Source organism: Theobroma cacao, chromosome 2, assembly GCF_000208745.1.
Source record: "Theobroma cacao cultivar B97-61/B2 chromosome 2, Criollo_cocoa_genome_V2, whole genome shotgun sequence".
Taxonomy (NCBI): domain Eukaryota; kingdom Viridiplantae; phylum Streptophyta; class Magnoliopsida; order Malvales; family Malvaceae; genus Theobroma; species Theobroma cacao.
In genome coordinates, this window is record NC_030851.1 from 167,516 (window position 1) to 191,250 (window position 23,735).

The following is a 23,735-nucleotide window of genomic DNA, read 5'->3' on the forward strand; positions in this document are numbered from 1 at the left end:
TATCTCTTTGAAATACAAAGATAAAAAACAAGTTATGTGCAATATTTAAAAAATTTTGTTATTACATGCTATATTAAAAAAATTATTTTATGTTTTAAATCTAAGAATTTATGTTGTAGTAAAATACAAAGTAGAAAGTTACATGCCAAGTTTAATAGAAAAAAAAGAAAAACAAAACGACAAAGTGAAAGCTTTAACACTATATATTACACATCTAAGTCAAAACAGAATATGTTACACATTAAAATTTATCAATAAATGTTACATGTCAAGGTCAAAAGTTCAACAATAGATGTCACACGTCAAAGCCAAAAGTTCAACATCATGTCATATATCAAGACTGAAGCTTTAACATTAGATATTACATGTCAAAACTTTGCTATTCTGCATATTTTATCATATATGAATCACTAAAAAACTCAATACCAATAAACTCAAAACCCTATTGTTATAATACTTTTTAATCTGTATATCAATGACAAAAGGTTTTGTAAATGTAAACTAACAAATTCAAAAATATGTTATTACCTTCCATATTATATTCTTTGGAAAAATGATGATGGTAAAATTAAGAAAATTGGATGACGAGAGAAAAATAAAGAGCACAACAGAATGGGGGTACATCAGACCAATGACGAGAGAAAAAAATGAGAAATATTTAATTTGTTTGAAATGATTTTAAAGGTATTGTGGTCATCTTATAACTAAAATTGGGTAAAAATAAACAAATTTATATTTCTTACAATTTCCTCTTTTGATTATTAATATTTTTTTAATAAAACACATATTTTATATAAATCTCTAACATAAACTATTTTTTTATTTAATTTAATATCACCACTAAATTTCATCTCCATCTTTGTCGGTATGAATACTCAATGTTAAACATCAAATTCGTTAAAATTTTAAAATTGATATAATTGACTCTGTTTTTATATTGTCTTTTATTTGATTTTTTTTTGTTATTTGGATAATTTTTTTTACTTTTTCCTTTTTCACTACTTTATTTTCATCTAATTTTTCCAATTTATCAATACTGTCTTTACACCAAAATAATTTTTTATGTGTAATTTTGCATCTAAACTAAATTGTATGTTAATTATAAATAAATAAATAAAATAATAATGCAAAAGAAATACCACTTAGAAGCAAGAATTTTGGATTAAACATTCAATGTTAGATTACATATGTGCTGTGTTCCTTCCTTTACCTATTCTAGGCATCCCTGTCTGCATTGCTGTGAGCTTTTGGATGAATTCCACCTGAATTCTCTTACCAACTTTGAGAAAGCAGAGGAACTATCTTTCAGTAACTCAGCTGGAGAGTCAAACTCCACAGCGGTTCCAGCATCAGTGACATATACAATATAGTCATTGCACAGAATTATTCAGACTGGAAACAAAATATTGAGGAATATCTAGAGATGCAGAAAGATATAAATATTTAATTTCTTAGCCTCACCACCATCAAGAACCAGAACCAGGCCACTGTTGATAACCGTGGGTATGCGATGTGCAACAGTGATGACTGTGCTTCTGGTTGACTCATTTTTTATTGTTTTCTGAAGTAGATTATCTGTTGCTGTGTCAATAGACGCGGTAGCCTCATCCAGAACAAGAATTTTCTTCTTTTCTAGCAGAACTCTTGCTAGACAAATGAGCTGTCTTTGACCTACACTCCAGTTTCCACCATCTTCCACAACTGAAACATTTTATATGTTTTTGAATTCATAACCGAATCACTGGAATGAAACATAAAAACAAAGCGACTGTAATTGTTCTACCTGGTGCATCAAGAAGCCTTTGGTCTTGCCTTATTATCTCAGCCAATCGGCACTTCCTCAGAGCCTGAAATGTGGACTTGTTATTGTGATAATAATCTGTATATCAGTATACGTACCCAGGTGAATAGTCTAGTTGCTTGGGGATCGAATTCTTGCCTCCCAGATTTCTTTATCAGAATGCTGTTGCAGAGGATCCAAATTATGTTTCATTGTTCCTTGAAATAGTGTTGGGTCCTGAGGTATTATGCTTAACCTTGATCTCAAATCCTGGAGTCCCAACATGCTAATATCCATCCCATCAATAATGATTTGTCCTTGTGATGGCTCCACCAAACGGAAGAGAACTTGGATGAGCGTTTATTTTCCACTTCCCGTTCTTCCCACAATTCCAATTTTCTTCTCCCCAGAGAAGGTGCAAGTTATTCCATGGAGAACAATCGGGAGAGCAGGTCCATACCGAACCTGGAGGTTTCTGAATTCTATGCATCCGTGTTCTGGCCATTCTGGTCTGGGCCTATTATCTTCAATGACTAATGGTGCCTCGCTTTGTACGTTAGTGAACTGAAGTATTCTTTCCACCGATATCATCTTATTCTCAACATTGCACAGGTTCCATATAACCCAAGATTGTAAGACATTTAGACTAAGACCGTATGCAACTGCTAATCCTGCCAAGCCTGTAATAAAATCAACCAATTCATAAATGATTCTCACATGTATTATGGCAGCACATAAAAGTACCTCTCTGGCAACTTAAATCGAGAAAAGGCGTATAATTGGTGCTTACTGGGGTTCACAGCTAAGGTCGGCAGGCTCACCAAGAATACAAGAACGAGGAAGAAACCAATGTTACAAAGAAAGTTAACCCGAACACAGAGCAATTCAATTGTGGCAGAGTTATGGAAAGCGATGCATGAGAAATCATCAATTAGGTTGAGAATTCTTGTAAAGAATTGCTCTTCTTGATCAAAGCAACGAATCGTTGCTGCTCCAGCAATTGTTTCTGAGAAGTGGTGAAGTACTGGAGCCTTCTGAACTCCAACCATCCTAGCTAATTCTCGAGCAGTTGTGATGTAGTAAGCCTACCAAGAAGCATGATTCCTTTGAGGGTGAATTTGGATTTCGTAGAATATCAGATTGTAAGTATAAATGTAGACATTAAGTAAAACTGAGTAAATGTAATTCTATCTAGGCAAGTCTCTCTTCTCTGGGCCATTAAGACTGATGGAAAACCATTTGACAAAACAAGTGAGGAAAGGACAAAAGTATATACCTGATACCGCATGGAGATGTAAAAGATGACCAAAAAGAGAAGGACGAACTTCCAGTCCACCAGGGATAAAAGGAAAACAACACTAATCAGCTGAATAATTGCAAATACTAGCCCAGCTAATCTGTATGATATGTCCGTATCCACAACACTCTGGTCTGTTGAAAACTGTAATACAGACATATAAACAAGCAAGCGAGATGTCAGCTCTTTCACCAGTGCAAAATACAAAAACGACAAAAAGCAAGATGATGAAAAAGATGACCCTATCCAGCATTCGACTTGAAGGAGTGATGTCAAAGAAGGACATGGGAGCGTGGAAAATTGACGTTATCATGCCGACAAAAAGCTGCTGGGCGGTCTTGAGGGTCATAGCTGATAGCAGGACTGCCCTTGCTGATATAAAAACTGAGCTCCCAAAAGAGATCAAAGCAAACATTCCCATCATTCTACCTCGGCTGACCCTGCCCTCTTCTTCAGTTGCCCACGCCATCCAATAATTACTTTCTATCTGTAGCATTTGAAAGAGGACGTGGGAAAGAAGAATAATTGGAACAAATGCCCCGTTATAGGCTGCCGTGATGAAACTTGAGTAAACGTTCCAGCTTACTCTTCCTGTTTCCATCTTCTCTTCAAGAGACCTTTCTTCAGGCTGGAAGTTATTAACAGGATTCTTGTTGGGAATACTTGTGTCTTCTGTTTGATTTCCTAATTCTAGTTCACTGGAATGAAACGGCTGCGGAGATGGGTTCACTTGGTCTAGGGACTCTTCTTGAGCAGCCATTAACAAGGCAAGTTCACCACTGGGATCTGCTATCAACTCTCTGCATGTTCCTACTTGAACAATCCTACCCTCTCTAAGTACCTGCGTATTGCATGTTTAAGATGAAAATTAGTTTCTCCCTGCATATAGACACAGGCTTAGATTTTTTTTTTAAAAAAATACAGATACAAGCTTACTATAACAATGTCTGCGGCAGCCAAAAGCTCCAACTGATGGGTGGCATAAACTACTGTCTTAAGAGACAGAAGCCCTCTTAAGCAGCGCTGCAAAAACATTGCAAAAACATGAAAATATATCCTTCTTGTGTTGTTGGAATAAGAAAATGCAAAGGTCATGCCCATGGTACGAGGGGCATATTTTCTATGCTACTCTGATTGTATATTTCTATGTACTGTTACATAAATGATTATTCTAGAATGGCATACCAACCCCTGAGTGTGGGAGCCTAGAAATCAAGAAAACTACTACCAAGATTATTGCGGATATGGCAAAGTAAAACCAACAACTAACAATAACAGTAGCAACAAGGCTATGATCCTTGACAGGAACAAAAGCATTAAACGGGGTGAAAGTTGCTTGCCTTGAACAAATGTGCTCCAGTACTTGTATCAACGGCGCTAAATGGATCATCAAGGAAGTATACATCTGAATCACTGTAAATTGCCCTGGCAAATTGTAGCCTTTGTTTTTGACCTCCGCTTAAGTTTATGCCTCTTTCTCCCACCCAAGTTGAATCCTTATTAACCAAACTTTCAATGTCTTCTATCAATGCACACCCTTCTAAAACATCATGATAAAATGATTCATTCAATTCTTTCCCAAATAATATATTGTCCTTAACTGTAGCAGACTGAATCCATGGTGTCTGTTGTACATAAGCTTTAGAACCAAAAACCTCAGTTCCTGTGCCTGACACCCTGGGGATCTCACCAAGAATGCTACAGAGAAGACTGGATTTTCCTGATCCTACTAATCCGCATACAGCAACCTTGCAACCTTTCTTAATTTGAATATCTTTATCAATTATAATTGCGGGTTGCTGCAAATTTAAATTGCTTGTTTCCCAAGCATATTCCGCTTTTCTTATATGAATCACAACATCAGAGGCATTTGCATTATGGTTGGATTTTTGACTTGTCCTGATTTTCTTCTCTTAGAAAGTCCTGCAGCCGATCAATTGAAATTTTTGCCTGAGCAATAAGAGAAGCAAGCTCTGGCATGTTATATATCGGCTCTTGCAAGATTCTGAGTGTTGCCAAAGTTGAGAGAACTGATCCTGAAGTTAGTGGTCTACGTAACAAGGTACATATACCAAAGGTCGTCAACAATATGACTGATGGTGAACTCCAATAGAGACATACCACCAGTGCTTGGGTATATAAGTAGCTCTTCAGCCAACCTCTTTCTCTTTCCCTAAGTTGAAAGAGCTTCTGTAGAAATGTGGACTCCCAACCATGGAACTTCGAGACTTTCATGCTCTTTATAGCTTCGGAGGTAGCCTTCATCCTGCAATCCTTTGCTTCCATAATCCCAGAGTGCCACCTTCTTTGCAACTTTGACACAGGGGTGTTCATCACCATGACTAAAATAGTAGCTGTAATAGCAGCAATTGAAGGCAGCCAACCAACATGCTTCTTCATAATAATCAATGCAAGGACAACTTGAAGAGGAAGCAACCAAAATTCATGACAGCGTGCAACTAATTCTCCAACTTTTTCAATATCTGCGTTGATATAATTAATGATCTGTCCATTTTTGGCTCCAGCATTTCTGACTGAAAGCGATTTTTTGTATATTGTAGCCATCAGAGCTGCCCGGACACGAATACCAATTCTATTAGCTCCGAAACGCCATTGTCTCTCACAAAGGGACTCGAGTGTCTTGGCAAAAAAGAAGAGGAAGGCCAGAAGCAGGCCGTAGTACCTTGGTTCATCATGCCTCCCAGTCCCAGATATATAAGTAATGAAGTTTGGGACGAGATAAGGCCCAGCATAGGAAGCGCCGGTGAAAACTCCTGGAAAATATGAAGGAAGCATGATAGTATTTGAAAAAGGAGTTGAATTGCATGGAGTGATGATAAAATATTTTTAAGTGGTGACAACATTTACCTGCGAAAATGGCATTTAGGAGCAGGGATGCACGAAAAGCAGAAACATAACATAAGCATGCTGTCTTAACAAGTTGATGTAGGATAATAAACTACAACTCTAACATTATGAACTGATAATATATATGTATATATGTAGTAGTATAATATTTGTTTGTAGGGAATAATATTTTTCTTGGTATGTACTAATCGTATATGTACGTACATGTATAGTCTAAGGCAAAGCTAAAAAGAAGAAGCAGGCAGGCAAAAGTTGAAAAGTATAAACAATGGCATGTATAATTAAAACTTAAAGGAAGGAAAATATAGAGAGAGATAAATTTACTAGGATGAGGACGTGAACAAACTAAATATGCAAAACGTAGAGGAGGAGAAGATAGGATTGGGAAGCCATGATAGGCGGCGGAGCTGGGAAGTGCGATGAGCAACAAGTTGGACATTGATTCACGTACCTAGTACTGGTCCTGGAAAAGGCACAAACCAGAACCCCTTCTTCCTTTAGACGTGAGTCGTGAGTGAATGACAGCAGTCGCCAGAGATTCTCTTCTATATATATAACACACACAAATTATCAATGATTTGCCTTTTTCTTGTGGGAGAAGGCAGATAAATGTAAGAGTGTTGCCCTTGCCCTTACTTTACGAAGAGTATATAAATATATATATATGCACACACTAGAGTAGAGTCACCGTTTTGTTTTGTTGAGTGTCAATTTTTTTAATCAAGGAACAATAATTTTTTAACTATACAATCAGAGTAAATTAATAAAATAGAAAAAAAAATTAAAGTAAACAAAATTTGAAACATAGAGTAAACAACTAAACCAAATATCAAACAAAATCAACTTGCAAAGTAAAAACCAAAATTAAAATAAAAAAATAAAAAGTCAACAACAGCATTGAACGACAGAAAAATAAAAATAAAAGTCTAAATACAAAAACGTAAAAAAAATAAAAAAAGAATAACACCTCAGCAAAACAAAGAAGAAAAAAACATCGAAAGAAAGGAAACAAAATTGAAAAAAAAAAAAGAAAAAAAGGAGCTCCAAACAAAGAGAAGAAGAAGACAAAATCAAGGAATGCGAGAGAGTGAGGAATCCCCCCATGGAGGAAAACATGTGAAAGCATGGTAATGAAAAAGACCAAAATAATATGTAAATATATTAAAAACCCAAAACTGCCCTTAAAACAAAGGAAAAATGAACAGTGAAAAGACAAAAAAACTCCAAAAAGGCCCACAATCATCAAAAAGGCCATCCTAGAAAAACAAAAAAAAAAAAAAGAAAACCTTCTGGTGTGCTCAATTGAATGACTTGTGGTTCAATTAGACATCAATTGAAATAGTCTTAATTTGCAGTCGTTTATAATCTACAGTAAAGACATAGCGGGCGTTGCTCCAAACTTTTTGGAGTTACTAGAATTGGGCCTTGTGTAGGTCAAACAAAACCCATACTAAACTTAAAAGTGATTTGGGAAATTATATTATTATGCCTTGTAGTTTATAAAAAATGTAAATTTGGTTATTATATAATAATTTTGTGTAAATTAAATATCTGTAATTTCTTAATTTATTAATTTTAATTCTGTTAAATTTTCAGTTTTAAATATATATATATATATATATATATATATATATATATTGACTTAATGTTGCCTATGCAGTGATAAGCTGAGAATTTGAGGCAAAATTGTGCTATGTATAAAAAGGTAGTTGAACATGTTTCACCATGTGACCCGTTCGCAAGGAAAAGCCTGAAGCCTGGTGGGTGTCATGTAGCTAAATATCCAAGAAAAAGTAGTTGATTGCAAGATTTTGCAATATATTATCTTGCAGACACGAGATAAATATGTGCACAACGCAACGTACGTTGTTAGCACCAAGAAATTTTTCCTTGTCAAATGCCAAATCCAGTGAGTGTGTTGTCACAAGCTAAGCGAAATAAAGTGTATTTGGGATTGACAGACTTCAATGCAAATGTGTGAACGCCAAAGAAAGAGGCTTCAGGCTTCAGCCGCCACCCACCCCGCCATTTGGCTACATGAGTCGCCAATCCTCATCCTTCTGCTACCCCCTGCAACTGGGCGGAGTACCGTCGCCCTTCCTTGGCAGTATGACTGGTTGAACTTTCTCTTTCCGTTGCACTTTACTAGTTTCCATAACACCACTCTGGTCCAAAGGATTTCCCACTCATTGCATAATTTAACTTAGAATTCAATTTACCGGATGGACTTGTTCCTTGAATTAGAAAGAAAGCATAGTGAGAGGACCCAGATAGGCGACGGTGAGCGCAAAAACAGTTGAAATACATCTCTTCTCAACACTCTTGTCCTGTGCATATATGCCTTCATTTTGAGCTTCTTAAGGCACATGCAGCTTCAGGGTTAGAGTTCGTTTCAGGGAAAGATTAACTGCAAGTAGACATGCCCTCATTTGCAGTCAAGAGTCGCAGCTATCAGCAACAACAGAAGAAAACAATTTGTCATTTATTAACTACGGTCTGCATGCAGGTGACGAAGCAGTCTCTCTCCAATGTCTAGGATTTTTCCATATATATAGTTAGCACTTTGCAGTTGACCTATGACATGTAGCATATACAATGCAACCTGCAAACACACCATCTTAAATACTATACTAACTTTCGGTCTGCCTGAGACTCTCCAGGCACGAGCTCCTAGGTTGAGAAAACGACGCATGCTCAGGCTTTTGAATGCACAAGACACAAAGTGCCTTTCTACCTTGGCCAGCTCGAAACTGTCAACAAGCTTTAGGTCCTGTAAGATACGATTAAAATTTTTGGATGATACCTCCTATATTAATACGATTAAAATGTTAGAAATGAGTGATATGCTCTGGCCTATTGTTAAACATATACTGGGCAGAATATATGATACGTCCTATATTTGTATGATCGGATGAAAGATTTCTCTTTTCGTGAGAACTGATAGTATTATCAAATCATGGTTTATACCTATAAAAGATAAAATAACATTACTACATGCTGATGCTATCATCCTGGTTTTCTTATGACTTTTTGGTTGGCGAAAAATAATGAGAGATTGTAGAACCTCGCTTGACTATATTATTAGGCCGCTTTCGAGGCTGCAGCCAGGCTTGAATTTCATCTTGGATCTCTGTTGGCAATTCATCAATCACAGATGGGTCAATTTCATCGATGTTGTAACTCCATGCTTCCCTTCTCCGTTCATCCTGATCTCTAATGTAACTGCAACTGCTCCTCTCATTCTCCTCTGCTACTTCAACTTCATTAAGTTCTGCAAGGCTATGACCTCTGGACTGAAAACCTGCACCTAGATATTAAATATTCAGAGAACCAAAATTTTGTAATAATATAGGGCCCTAAAAGTGGAATTAAGAATTACCGTTGGTTAATTGAGCATCGGTGCCTTGGACAGTTTTATCGTGCTCTTGGGACAACGAAGCGCCAGAGGGATTGCAGCTCTTAAAAAATTTCAAAATTGAAGATGTTCCCTGTCACAACATATTGAAGGAAGCTAAGATATTCCCCCAAACCCCAGAAAGCACAAACATATAGCAAATCAGTGGCAAATTCTGAAACTATAACTAATTGTGAAATGCATGGTTGTAATTATAATAGCCTGTTGACATTACTTCTTAAATTCATCCCTACCATATATTACATAGGAGCAACCCCAACTAGTAACTTATAATCAACTGCATCATGATAATCAGGCCACCAAAGACCCTCTACTCGCAATGCAGTCATTTCCTTAGGCTCAAGTAAGATATATTTGTAGGAGGCTGGGCTATACCCTGACCAGACCACATTTTCTATCACCCAATTTTTTTTTTTTTTATTTTGTATCAATATTGATGCTATTTCTTTCAAAGAAGAACAGATCAAGATATTTAAACTTAAGAGGAACTTCTTCTCCACATAATAATCATGATAAGCAAGTATTCTCAAGATAGCATTATAACACATTAAATAGAGATAACAGAAGAAGAGATAAATGATATTCATGATTGAACCTTGTTATTCAATCTTGTTCCTTTTTGCTCCCTGTATTCTGACTTAAACCGACTTTCATCCTTAGAGAACTCTCTTTGCTGTTTATTCTGGTTCTGTTCCAAGCACCCCTGAGTTCCTAAATAAACACAATTACATCATCAGAACTTGAAAGGGCATATAGGGACCGAAGGAAACAGCAAGTACTGGAAGATATTACCTGAGAGTAACAATGGTGAAGTATCCTCGGTCAAGCCATCTTCTTTCTTCTTTGATGGAAAGCAAGCTAGATCCTGCAGACAGAACAAACTAGTAACATGAAATGTTCACAACCAGAAGCATTTAAAAATAAGAAAACAAGATCACGTGTATCAAACACAGGTAGTAGTTCTAACACAATATAAATTATACATATATCAAAAGGCCTACACGTTATACATGTTGAAAACCTTACATATCATGCTCTCTAAAATCAAGGAAAAATTACAATAGTATAGAAATCTATGTTGCTTGCTTGCATCACATAATCATATTCCACATTGCAAAAATAGAACACTGATCAGTTGCCAATTTCTTATATACAATTCAATATTAGCTGGACACTTTCATTGAAAAGCTCTTAAATATTTGACATAAGCTCTATAAACTTTTTGGATTGCATTCTTTTAATAACCAATTATCATCTTAAAAATGTTATGCTGTATTTAGAAAAGAATCTGCTTACATAAATACCTCATCTTTCCAGACATTTATTTTCTGTTCTTGTAGACCCAAACCAGGGATAGTATCCTCAATCCAGCTTTCTTCCCCTGGAAAATCAATTTTTGGTTCAGGTAAATTCACCTCTGAGTAGCTTTCATTACCTGAATGAACACCTAGCCCAATTAGACAATGAATATGTATTATTATCATAAGCAAGATCACAAATTATCAGCAAAGAAAGAAGACCTGGGGGTGACAAATGCGTTGCATCCATTCTGAGGTTCTCCGGTGATTGTATTGAAGAAAAGTGGGATGAAGTTTGCCAATGAAAATATTTCGCAATTGAACATGTTCCCTGCCAAAAGTAGTTATAGAGTAACACATTATGCATAACTTTAGGTGGTCCAAAAAAAACATGTCAAGGTCATGATTTACTACAAACAATGTAAATTTTGAACTTACAGATGGTATGGGGACAATTTTACTGGCTGAAACAGAAAGAGATGTTATCCCCCATCCACTGTAGTGACTTCCTTCAGACTTACCACCATACAATCCTATGTATTCGCGCAATCCAGCTTGAAATAGGTTGAAGGCATCTTCCTGGATCTTGGCAGTCCCATACCTTAGTGGACAAGATTTTGAGGGGAACTTTTTCTGTGAATCTGAGTCACTGGACTGCAGAAATACTCATAATAAGTAAAACAGAATGCTGGAGTTAGCACATCACATATAAGAATCTGGGTTGGATAAGAGAAAGAAGCTGCCACAGGCACATAAAAGTGCAAACCTACAAGATAAAAGATAGGTACCTTGTATGCTCTAACATGCAGAGTTAAAGTGTGTGCTATCCTCTTGTTTTGGTCTAGGTCAGAGCAAAGCCGTTCGCTGAGTTCTTCGCAAAGTTGATTAAGCCAGTGTTGCACCTGGTAATAAAGATATAAAGAGGCAAGTTTCAACAAATTGAACTACATTCTAAGATAATCACACTTGGGAATTAAGCTCACAAACTATGCTCTTTATTTTGTGCAAAATCTACATTCTAAGATAACCACACTGAATATTGACACATTGACTTCATAACATGAAAAAATCATAGTGCATCATGAGCAGAAAGCATCATTTAATTAAAGACAAAACCCTTACTGCAGAAACTGTCTTTAGTGCACGAGGGCCAGGAAATGTCTTTCCAGAACCATGGCTCTTGGGGAGAAGGCGTCCCTCAACTGCTTCTCCATTGATTCCTCTTGCAATATTCCATAGCCAAGTACTGGAGTCCATGCAAAATATAGGTATTTAGGAACCATATCCAGAATTCCAGATAACTTATAAATGAATCACCAAATGGTAAAGCACATGATTCAGAACGGTCACTTCTTCTGGCGGATCTTTATTGTACAAAACTTAAAACAAGAAGTCAACATTATGGAAAGAATTTATGAAAGTGCTAGATAAGAGCTCTTGATGTTATACATATAATGTAGTAGTTTAAGTTTTGATTTTAAGCGGAGAAGCTGCAATGATTGAGAAATATAAGACATTTCCAAAAACTCTGTTAATAGCTAATGACCCAGTATTTAAGCCATAACGTTCTTGAAGCTTCTCCTCTGAAAATTGCAATAGATCTCCAACAGTGTTCACACCCATGTCAATTTGTAAGGACATTCCCAGCTTGCCTCCAAGCTGTTTCCTGTAAATAAAATTTTAGTCAAAATAATGTGTCACATCTTAGGAGAGAAGGTGAGCATGTAACTGCTCTTCCCTCATACATTAGTGATGATGTTTAAATATCATTTATCCACAAGGAATGTAACTAATTAGCATTTCAACTCAATCCAGAAATTTATTGAAACTTACATTTTCCTTATTGGCAAGGAATTGAGCAATCCTTGTACAGATGAGAAAGGCACAACAGTTTGTTGTGCAGGTTTATTCATACCACTTGCAAGTTTGGCCAGCATCTGGCAACAAAGTTGTAAGATGATAGCAAAAGGTTAGTAAAAATGTGGTACCTTATGGTACTTGCTGAAAGAGTACAAGGGAGAGAAAAAAACTTTCTAGCCACCTTATTATGAGCAATGCCTGCAGAACAAGTGAATTCTGTCTCCTTTAAAACCTGCATCCTAAGTTCTGCAACAATGAGGATCCCACAAGCTAGTAACTTATCACGGTGATCAGCATTGCACCTATGTATCCAATTCCTAACATTTTCTTTCACATCACTCCCATCCTGCACAGTTGCACGTACAGTAACATTTTAAGTGATGCAAAATCCTACACTCTCCAATCATGCAAAACAGTACACAATAGACCCAAGTAGGGAGAAAAATTTATGACAGGACACATGTACAAATCTACTAAACTTATTGTTTAAGTAGCAATGGAGGCTTCCAAGAACATTGTACTTGAGCTAAAATCATATACATTGGCATCTGTCCATCAACAGAGGTGCTATTCACCATGATCAACTCCAGTGCCAAGCATTATTAAATCTTACGCTGAAAGATCCCAAAGCATGGGTGCAAACCTCATTATTGAGCCCTAGAATATGTGACTTAAGAGCTTCCTCATCTATTGCCTCCAAATGCTGTGGAGGAGCTTCTGCTAGCATTGTTTCTGCTGCATCAGTAAGATCAAGATAAACTTCATCAATGGAAGCCCTTTCACATCTACCTCTCCTTGCAAGGATGGATACCACCTGCAAATTTTGTTAAAATCCAGCATAAGATGGGTTCTAAATGAACTCCTGACAAGATACTTGAATTCAGTGCAAATGTTCTTCAAATCCCATAAACCTCGGAGCCTGCATTCCGATAACCATTCAGATCAGCTTTACCACGGGCTACAGGAACTTGGACCAGATGAATTTGTGGGCAAACCTCCTTTGCTTCCTCACCACGCATTGAGCTGAAAACCCAACATAAGATAGAAAAAGAAAATAAGAAAATATTAATCATCAATTGAGAATCCTGATAACGATTTCTTAACACCATAATTACCGCTTCACCCCGAATTTACGTGCCTCATAGCTGACAGCAATCAAAGCGCCTCCTTTCCATTCATTGTACTGTACAACTGCAGTAGGCAAACCCCGTAATTGCGGTTGCTTTCTTTGCTCCACTACAAAAGGAAATGTATAAAACAATGTTACGCTAGAACTTAAGACACTAGGCCACAATTGACTGGAAAATTCTACAGAGAAAGCGCAAGACAATTTCAAGGAGGGAGAAAAAATGCGATGAACATGAACGGATGACTTCACTTATTTTCTGAATATAACTACAAATAAAAAATTTATTCATTTTCATTTTTCTAAAGAAAAAAATGACAATTTGGGCCTCTGGGTCCTGATCGTAAAACGAAAGTAACAATTTTGAAGAACAACGGTGCATAATTACTGCTAGTCTAGAACCGGATGACGCAGAACAAAAAGAAAGAAAGTGAATTGGCTTCGGTTTCTCCACCTGTGCGACAAAATTCACCAACTTTTTGGGAAATTTGAACAGAATAACACGAAACCGACAGTGCAGAATTGGTCGGAAACCTAAGTAAGAGGAAAAAGGAGTTAAAACCTTGAACATAGAAGCAGTCCATGTCGATATGAGCAATCACCCTCGAATCACACGATTCTGGTTTTGCCACTGGCATTGCTCTTACTCTCTCCTTGGCTCGCTCTCTTCTTTTTCCCTCCAATACTTGTCTACTTCTTTCCTAGTTTTTCTGTTTTTACCAACCAACCAAGGAACGGCAGAGAGAGGCAAGCGGGCACTCGCTGTTTTCCTCGGAAAGCAAGTAGCAACGCACTGCCCCAATGCCGTTTCGGTCATTGTTTCTCAATGGACCCTTGTTTGCTTAGGCCCAGTTTGCCCCCAATAGCTCAAACGTACTTGTTCTCAATTCGAGCTTCGAAAGGAAGAAAAACGTAGGCACTCTGAGCCCTGAAATTGACACTACGTCTACCCTCGAAGACTAATTTTTCAGTCAGATGAAATTTGTATTAAAGTCACTGAAATTCCAGCATAAAGATCAACCCATGTATGGAGATCAAAAATGGGGATATACAATCAAGCTATAAACCTAGTGGTACTCAATGCCATTAAACCAAAATTTCACTGATTGATCATAACTTAATATAAAAGTTTTAAGCAAATCAAAATACTAACATGAAACGGAAGAAAACAACTCAACTCATTATTAAAAGTTATCACTATATTGAGAACATCCTGTTTTTTGTCAACTCTAAATTAAGAATTTATAAAATAATTAACTTCTTATAGATTAGAGGTAAAAGATACCATGTGTCGTGGAAAAAATAAATGCATTAATCTAATTAATTTCAAGACCTCGTATCAGTATTAGCCATCCACGATAGAACATTCTTAAAGTCAAATTCAATACTCAACTTAAAACTTGCAAAAAGGAGCAAGCAAAAATACCTTTCTTAAAACAGTTAGCAAGCAACTTGACGAGGATTTTGTAAAGAGAGCTTGTCAAGCTTACAGGCCTATGAAGGAAGGGCTCAAGATCTTGGAGATGAAAGAACTAAAGGATGAGTTAGTATCTTTACTGAGCTCCCTTGAAGTTGGATAGGTCATTTCTCAATAAATGCCACCACATTTAAAGAAGCTAAAATTTAGAACCATCACAATCTCATAAAGAAACGTCCATGGTACGCGCAGATTCTATGCAGATTGCATCTGCTCGGCTCATCTTTTTGAACTGTAACACTTGCACAGCTGGGCGAGGCCAGAGATCATTATAGAAAAAGATTTTGGAAATCATTAAAAGTACTTTAGAATCGTACTTTTTCAATTTTGACTGAAACATACATACATAGAGCGAAGGTCCCTCCAAAACCAAAAGACGATACTTTTGTTTACTATTTACTAGTATGTAATGTATTATCGCCTTACGACAAAAGCAACGCACCGATCCACCATTTCAGTGCTGCTTGTTACTCAAGTATTTCCACTTTTTTAATCGCTCTCTCTGCCGTTAACTCCTCAATCAGAGAAGCCAGCGATTTGTATGATGATCCATTTGGCATGAGAGCCACCCTACTCTTCTGTTTCATTTCCCTCATCTTTCTCCTAACCTCATCATTGCCCTTCATCAGACGCCGCAGCGCTCTCTCCAGCTCCTCGGGAGACACCAAGTCGCTGCCCTTCCTGTAATCCGCTCGGATCTCCACAGCCAGTTCCAGCTCCGTCACCAATTCGAAGGCATTCAGTTGCTGCTCTGCATAGAGCGGCCACGTGGCTATTGGAACACCATACCATATACTCTCCAAGATGGAATTCCATCCACAGTGTGAGACGAACCCTCCGATTGCTTGGTGGCTCAATATCAAAGCTTGCGGGACCCATCCGCAAACCAACCCAGTTCCAGCCCTTCGGCTTCGATCAACGAACCCTGGAGGCAGCATCTCGATTTCCTCCACATTCGTGTATTCGCCCGGAAGGTCCAATTTCATTTTCGGCGGTTCGCGGATAGACCACAAGAACCGGAATCCGCTCCGTTCTAGTCCCACTGCTATTTCCCTCAACTGCGCCTCACTAAGGCTTCCCATGCTGCCGAAACACAAGAACACCACGGATGAAGGAGGTTGGTTATCGAGCCATTGCATGATGCTACCATGCTGAGCTTGTTGGGGATGCCACTGTGCCGGTCCAACAAGGTCAAGAACTGGACCAATGGGATAGATGGGAGGCCAATCATCATTCCCATTAGAGACAGAGTCGATGGCATAAGATTCCAGTTCTCTAAACGTGTTCACAACGATCCCCTTGGTTTCTTTGTACCTGCGTGCATGGTGTAGATACCAGAAATAACCGTCCTGTTTTCTGTACAACACCGAATTGGGCAACACCCGGTAAGGTACGGGGTTGGCAAAGCCCGGGATGGTTAACCCACTGGCACTGGCTGCTGCTGGGTCTTTGGGGACCATCAACCCACTGTCCAAGGCAACAAACTCAGTTGCGAATTTGGCATCTAGAGTTGGTAGATAAAGCATTAACCCCAAAAAGCTAACTGGAGAAGCGAAGTAAAGATAACAAGGGATGCCTAGCTTGTTTGCCACATCGATCATAGATGTACAAAACATGTCAACGAACAAGCCAGCAACTCGGACAGTATTACTATCGGAGTCGGACGTGGACTCAGTTGAAATGAGGTGAGCGATTGCATTTTTTACGTGGAGTTTGTGCTTTGCTATGAGCAGACATATGTAACCTAAGTAAGTTTGGTACTCATCCGTTGACGGGGGATCCACGGGAGGGAGGTTGATGAAATTAATGTCGGTGGCCGTGGCAACACACGATCGGATGTAGGCGTTGACGATGGGTCTTTCTGCTATGTCGATCATGAGAATGGTGGCGAAGAATTGGGGGTCGTGATTGGTGAGGCGGCGGGCAAATTCAACAGTTGGAACAAGGTTCCCAATGTTACCTGGGGTAGAGATGAACACTACATGGAACTTGGTCATTGCGCTTGTCAAGACTCAGACTCAAGGTGTTTTAATTTCTCTGTCTCTCTCTTTTTCTCTCTTATAGCTCTAAAGTGGCGTAAGGGTCTTTATACTTACCTCGCTGTCTCAATCTCAAATAATATGCCTTTTATTTGTTTATCTTTAACTACTCGAACATTCCACTTATTACATTATATTTCAAAGAAAATAGTATCACTGATTCGGAATTCTTTCCACCTTAACCATAGTAAAATATCTGAACGGTCATTGAATCAACAAACGAAAGAACCCTTCAGCATTAAATCCCAAACCAATAACCTCTGGCATGGTTCGCTAGCAGAGCTTTATCTTTGAGCTTGCCTCTCTGTATTCTGAAGTTTGTCCCTGGGAACTTGCTGATCTATATAGTGTACTCTGATTTATTGCAATGAATATATCAAAGCAAACGAGGTAAATCACTTAAAGATTGTCATAATTGGCATTAAAACTGTATTTTGCCATAAAAGTTTCTGCATTACATCTTTGCTTCCGATAACATGTAAAGCTGTGGTAGTCATCATCAAAATAAACTGTTTCTGGTAAAAGCAGCTTGTGCCATTTTTGTGATATCTCGTTGTCTACATTGTGATGTGCAAATTGCTCTCTTTGCCCAAAGGTGATTGATGTCTTCTTGGTTTTGTTTTCTTTTTCTTCCTTTCTTCTGTCTTTTGTTTGATTTGCAAAATCACTTTTGATCTTGGTTTTGTTGTGATCCAAATGACTTTTGAACATTGGGAGATTATATTGCATGACAGATAGAATTTACAACCCTAACATTACATTCACTGTATCTTTCAGCTAATACCTAAAATAAGTAATTCAAATAATCAACTTGTTCAAATAAAGCAAAGTCTCTAAAATGGGTTTTGTTTAAACAGGATATGATCATTTATATTTTAAATCAAGCATAGAGAAGAGTCAAAATTAGCATGAAGGAAGAAGTAAACAAGTAACATCATGGTTGATTTTTCTTCTTTCTTCTCCCAGGAATGGACCCCATAACTGAAAGAAAGATGTTTCAGCAATGAGCAAGAGCAGCCAGCCAACCTATCACCACAGTAAGAACTAAGATTAGAAGGAAATGTTATTTCTTATTCTGTTTTATAAGTAACTTGCGTAGTTTTCAGACCTTGATTTGGCTAAGGGTTTGTAAAGCTTTTGGTAGGAATGCAATCGTCATAGAAAAGTTCTTACAGCTATCCACGCACTCATTGATGTGTGCTGAGTTTATACAGTGAGGTTTGTCGGTATAGGTAACAAATGAAGAGAAACAGATTAGGCTGGGTACCAGATGTTCGAAACAGATGATATTGCAAGTATTGATGCTCCTGTTTAAAACTGTTTAGGAAAGTTGGCCTTAAACTCACCTGAAAAGAGAAGGATTGATGTAGTGGGACACCTAGTTTGGATTAATGCTTAATTGAGTTGAGTCGGATCAAAAATAGGTTCATATTTGTGAAGTCAAGCTTCTCACTCTTCCTAGTCCAAGACTTAATTAGTAGACACTGCTGATATACCAATTATCTTACTCTTTTTTAAGGTAGTATGGTAAACTTTTCCACCGTTAAGTAGATCACAAAATGTTGGCGGGTTTAAAGGAAAAAGTACTAGTTCCTGTCAATTCCAAACATCTGAACTATCTAATGTTTTCACAGTTTGATCGAAGCAAGGCGTGTGTTTAATCTAGGCTGCTTCTGAACTATATATAGTGGCTTGAAGTTTTGTTCCTATGTTGTGGCAGGTGTTTCCCACTTGTATCAAAGTTGCTGCCAAATCGAGAATATAGCGAGGCTTGTAGCATTCTGAATATAATGAACGGTCCTTGGTTAGAGACACCCTCTTGTGATAAATCGCCAGAGATTGAGCATATAAAATTTTCTGAGAACACTTATCAGACACTTGTGTCTGTATGTGTTGCTTTACTCAGTTCAGCGCAGTGGAGAATGCCGGGGCACCATTGCTGGGTTAGTGGAAGAAAGTCGTACAATTTACTTTTGTAGAAATGAAACTAGTTGTATGGCTGTTAATTTACTACCAGTAAGAATTGTGAAAACATGCAACATATAATTATATGTAAAGAGCTTGACCAACTTTCTGACGTTTCTTTAAAAAAAAAAAATTAATGGCTGATTTGATTGGGAAATTAAATCTCCTCCAACCAAAGAATGGCATCATCTCCATGGAAAACGCTGCAGGAGGTTGATCATTTTTCATTTGCAACGCAGACCATCGTGATGTGCATGGTGCAACAACACATACAAGGGGAAGAGAACAGAGGCTACTCAAGTCAACAACTGATAGAATCATTCTTTTTGCAATTTTGACTGAAACAGCATACATCAAAGGCCCATCCAATAGTGATAGACGGCCCTTTTATTTACTATTACTAGTTTATATTTTCGCATTCTTACGATTCTGAATTTTTGGAAGAACAAAGGACTGATCGACCATTGGAATGGTGCTTGGTGGTGAAATATTTCACGTATTGAACTGGTATATATGAGAAGTGGGAAGTTGAAAGAAATGAACTGCTCATCAAGTCCCTGCAGTTAACTCCTCGATCAGAGAAGCCAGCGACTTGTAGGATGAACCATTTGGCATGAGAGCCGCCCTACTCTTTTGTTTCATTTCCCTCATCTTTCTCCTAACCTCATCATTGCCCTTCATTAGACGCCGCAGCGCTCTCTCCAGCTCCTCGGGAGACACCAAGTCGCTGCCTTCCCTGTAATCCAGTCTAATCTCCACAGCCAGTTCTAGCTCCTTCACCAATTGGAAGGCATTCATTTGCTGCTCTGCATAAAGCGGCCACGTGGCTATTGGAACACCATACCATATACTCTCCAAGATAGAATTCCATCCACAATGGGAGACGAACCCTCCGATTGCTTGGTGGCCCAATATCACAGCTTGCGGGACCCATCCGCAAACCAACCCAATTCCAGCGCTTCGGCTTCGATCAACGAACCCTTGAGGCAGCATCTCAATTTCCTCCCCATTCTTGTACTCGCCCGGAAGGTCCAATTCCCTTTTGGGCGGTTCGCGGATTGACCACAAGAATCGGAATCCGCTCCGTTCCAGTCCCACTGCTATTTCCCTCAGCTGCGCCCCACTAAGGCTTCCCATGCTGCCGAAACACAAGAACACCACGGATGAAGGAGGTTGGTTGTCGAGCCACTGCACGATGCTATCGTGCTGAGCCCGTTCCGGATGCCACTGCGCCGGTCCAACAAGGTCAAGAACTGGACCAATGGGATAGATGGGAGGCCAATCCCCATTCCCATTAGAAACAGAGTCGATGGCATACGGTTCCAGTTCTCGAAACGTGTTCACAACCATTCCCTTGGTCTCCTTGTACCTGCGTGCATGGTGTAGAAACCAGAAGTAACCTTCCTGTTTTCTATACAACACTCTATTGGGCAACATCAGATGAGGTAAGGGGTTGGCAAAGCCGGGGATGGTTAACTCACTGGTATTGGCTGCTGCTGAGTCTTTTGGGACCATCAACCCACTGTCTGAATCAACAAACTCAGTGGTGAATATGCCGTCTAGAGTTGGAAAATAAAGCATAAATCCCAAAAAGCTAACAGGAGAAGTAAAGTAAAGATAGCAAGGGGTGCCTAGCTCCTTTGCCACATCAATCATAGATGTACAAAACATGTCAACGACCAAGCCAGCAACTCGGACATCAACCATGTCGGAGTCGGACGGGGACTCGGTTGACATGAGGTCTTCGATTGCATTTTTGACGTGGAGTTTGTGCTTTGCTATGAGAAGACAGATGTAGCCCAAGGAAGTTTGGTACTCATCCGGTGACGGGGGATCCACGGGAGGGAGGTTGATGAAATTAATGCTGGTGTGTGTGGCAACACAGGACTGGATGTAGGCGTTGACGATGGGTCTTTCTGCTATCTCGATCATAAGGATGGTGACGATGAATCGAGGGTCGTGATTGTTGAGGTGACGGGCAAACTCAACAGTTGGAACAAAGTTCCCGATACCTGGAGCAGAGATGAACACCACATGGAACTTGTTCATTGCGCTGTTCCTTTGCTTTGTCGGGACTCAAGACTCTGGATGACTTAATCTCTAACTCTCCCTTATAATTTCAAGGGAAGATCCTTCACGGCTTCACCTTTGGATTTCATACTTACCAACGTTGTATCAATCTTAAATCATGTGCAATTTATATTTATTTATCTATCGATCTTTGACTATTCCGACACTCGACTTATTATATCATATCTCAAAGAAAATTATCATAACATATAATTTAGTATTTGCACTGATTCCGAATTGTTTTCGACTTAACCATTTTAAAATATCTGAATGGTCATTGAAACAACAAACCACAAATTCCCATCTTGTTAGGCGACCTTTCAGCGTTAAACTAAATATATTGCCAGTCATCAGTCTTCCCACCACACCCATTCCTACCTTCCTTCGCAACCTCTGGCGTCCCTATCTTGGATAAGAATTAAATACCAAACCAATCTCCTGACCATTGGTTAGCTATCAGAGCTTCAGCTTTGAGCTTGCCGCCTCTATACTCTGAAGGTCAGTTTGTCCCTGGGGAACTAGCCGATCTATTGCAATGAATCTATCAAAGCAAATGACGTAAAATCCATAGGGATTGCAGTCTAGCTGGGTTCTGTTTAAACAAAACAAGATGTATTAGTTTATTAAAACCTAGGAACTTGGTCCAAGTCTTACAAGTTATGCTGCAGCATCTTTGGAAATTAATCGAGTTTGTGGACAAGTAAACTAATCCATGGTCTAAAGTTGTCTTCGTCATCATTAATTTGTTTATAACTTATAAATGTTTTCCTAGGTATTTGTTGGTTGACCAAACAACAACAAACACATTGGACATTGCAGGATTTAATTAAACAATTGATCCCGGGCAGTGGATTGAGGAACCATCCCGGGCCGTCAAAAGGAGGAAAAATCACTATTTCCTTGGAGATAAAAAGAATTAAGAAGGAGGAAAGAGAAAAGAGTTGGTTGGTTTGTCTTAAAAGAAGGCATTGTAGTGTTAGTTTAAAGAATGATAAAAACATTGGGAATTCTCTTAATAAATTAGTGAAAGAGAGTATTGGTGTACCAAAACTAAGAATGATTATTGAAAGATTATCTTTAGAATAATTTTGAAGTTATTTAAACATATATATATATATAGGGTATTTTCTCATATTAGAGTTATAGAGTAAATGAATCTTCTTTTGATTAAAAGAAAGAAAAAAAGTCAAAAGTGTGGAAGCATGCATGGAGGAGGATGGAAATTCATGAAATTCTGAGCAAAGTCAAAGAAAATAAAATGGGAAGAGCGCAGCAGGCAAGTGGCAAAAGCAGGCAGCAAGGAAGTAGGAGAGAGAAAGAAAAGAAAAGAAAAAGGGTGTAGGAAGGAAGTCCAAGGCAAGAGAAGAGGATTGAAATGGAGCGGAGGTGAGGGGGGGTTGCTTGAAAAGAGACGCAATTTCCAAATAAGAGGGGGCTATCGTTTTACTAAATAAGGAGATTTCTTGAAGGAAGTAAGGATTTCCAAATCTGATCAGTAGACTTTATCCTTTTTTGGAGGCCAAATTCTGAGACAATGATAATACTAGAAGATTGACAAAAACAAGACAGCCAGCCAGGGGGAGTGAGTGGTGGGAGTGAGGTTTCTGTTTTGTTCTGACTTAGATTTGCTTCCCATAACAAAACCAAACAAGAGCCAAGTGTGTTACATAAAGAGAATATTATTACTCAGAGAAAAGAGAAAGTGAGAAGCAGCAGTCTTTGTGGTTCACGCCAAACAGTGCAACAACCCATCACTGAGTGAGATGGGATTGGACGTATGATCTGACAAATTGTTTTTGCGTCAACCAGACTGCACTGCCACATCATGTCTCAACCCTCCCTCTCTTCTCTCTCTCCACTTTCACCCCCCGCCAGGCCCCAACCCCTCAACCCATTTGTTGTTACTTAACACGTTCAAGAATCAAGTTTGCTCAATATCTTTTATGCCTATTTATAGATTAACTCATTCTTTCCCATTATAAGCCGGTAAGGTACCAGGTTCATGTTCACTAATTGTGTCCAACTCTAATACGACAGAGGTTATAACAGAGACAGCGATTGCTAGGACGAGGAAGAAGCTCATGCATGCTTGTGGTTGTGAAACACAACTACCACAGTATAAGACTAGGTTAGGACATGACTGTTGATAGATACAGTATATTTTCCCTAAAGTTTGTTGGGAAAGGACATGCTTAATTAAAGCTAAATATTATTCTTGTAATTAGCCCAATGAAATTTTATTCCTGATCAAAATGATCACGCTTGCTACCTCTTGTTCTCATCCCAAAATGACCAAGCGACTTGCAATGGAAACATGTAAGTTTGAGATGGTCTGGTCTGTTGAGCTGGAAAAAGGGGTTCGTGTAGTGTGAATAATCAATGCAAAGGACACTCGGTTTGACGCTATATCTCTCCACCTGCAGCAATGTCCTTCCTTCCTCGGCCTTGACAAGAAAACACTGAATTGATAGATAGAACCATCAGAATCACTGCCATTCTCTCACTAAGGAGAGGAACAAAAGAAACCAGGAGCAAAAGAG

General features: G+C 38.6%; 3 protein-coding genes and 1 pseudogene across 7 annotated transcripts; all 4 read right to left on the reverse strand.

Moving 5' to 3' along the window:
• Positions 1,163-6,384, reverse strand: LOC18607004 (annotated as a pseudogene).
• Positions 7,743-14,576, reverse strand: LOC18607006 (DNA polymerase eta). 5 transcript variants are annotated; one of them, XM_018115275.1, is made up of 17 exons: positions 14,207-14,576; positions 13,634-13,754; positions 13,430-13,541; positions 13,162-13,332; positions 12,700-12,864; positions 12,492-12,595; positions 12,205-12,324; positions 11,781-11,904; positions 11,447-11,560; positions 11,097-11,312; positions 10,881-10,989; positions 10,665-10,795; positions 10,153-10,225; positions 9,956-10,071; positions 9,325-9,433; positions 9,010-9,252; positions 7,743-8,715 (listed from the first exon to the last, which is right to left on the reverse strand). In XM_018115275.1, exons 1-17 carry the CDS (start codon positions 14,280-14,282, stop codon positions 8,699-8,701), a joined length of 2,121 nt encoding a protein of 706 aa, XP_017970764.1. In that variant the 5' UTR covers positions 14,283-14,576; the 3' UTR covers positions 7,743-8,698. The 5 variants fall into 5 exon arrangements, with proteins under 5 accessions (XP_017970764.1, XP_017970765.1, XP_017970762.1 ...); XM_018115276.1 differs by lacking the exon at positions 7,743-8,715 and having other exon boundaries at positions 8,817-9,252; positions 10,665-10,741; XM_018115273.1 differs by lacking the exon at positions 7,743-8,715 and having other exon boundaries at positions 8,817-9,252; positions 14,207-14,575.
• LOC18607007 (anthocyanidin 3-O-glucosyltransferase 2) lies at positions 14,958-17,144 on the reverse strand. The gene has a single exon (XM_007040947.2). The coding sequence runs from the start codon at positions 17,116-17,118 to the stop codon at positions 15,589-15,591; it is 1,530 nt and encodes a 509-aa protein (XP_007041009.2). The 5' UTR covers positions 17,119-17,144; the 3' UTR covers positions 14,958-15,588.
• LOC18607008 (anthocyanidin 3-O-glucosyltransferase 2) lies at positions 19,425-21,492 on the reverse strand. The gene has a single exon (XM_007040948.2). It carries the CDS (start codon positions 21,172-21,174, stop codon positions 19,675-19,677), a length of 1,500 nt encoding a protein of 499 aa, XP_007041010.2. The 5' UTR covers positions 21,175-21,492; the 3' UTR covers positions 19,425-19,674.

Excerpts from the sequence above, each read along its gene's own strand:
- LOC18607006 (XM_018115273.1), bottom strand. The coding sequence starts at position 14,282 with ATGCCAGTGGCAAAACCAGAATCGTGTGATTCGAGGGTGATTGCTCAT. Across the intron at positions 10,990-11,096 it reads AAATTGTCCCCATACCATCT|GGAACATGTTCAATTGCGAA; the intron begins GTAAGTTCAAAA and ends TACTTTTGGCAG. Across the intron at positions 9,434-9,955 it reads GAACAAGATTGAATAACAAG|GGAACATCTTCAATTTTGAA; the intron begins GTTCAATCATGA and ends ATGTTGTGACAG.
- LOC18607007 (XM_007040947.2), bottom strand. The coding sequence starts at position 17,118 with ATGACCAAGTTCCATGTAGTGTTCATCTCTACCCCAGGTAACATTGGG.
- LOC18607008 (XM_007040948.2), bottom strand. The coding sequence starts at position 21,174 with ATGAACAAGTTCCATGTGGTGTTCATCTCTGCTCCAGGTATCGGGAAC.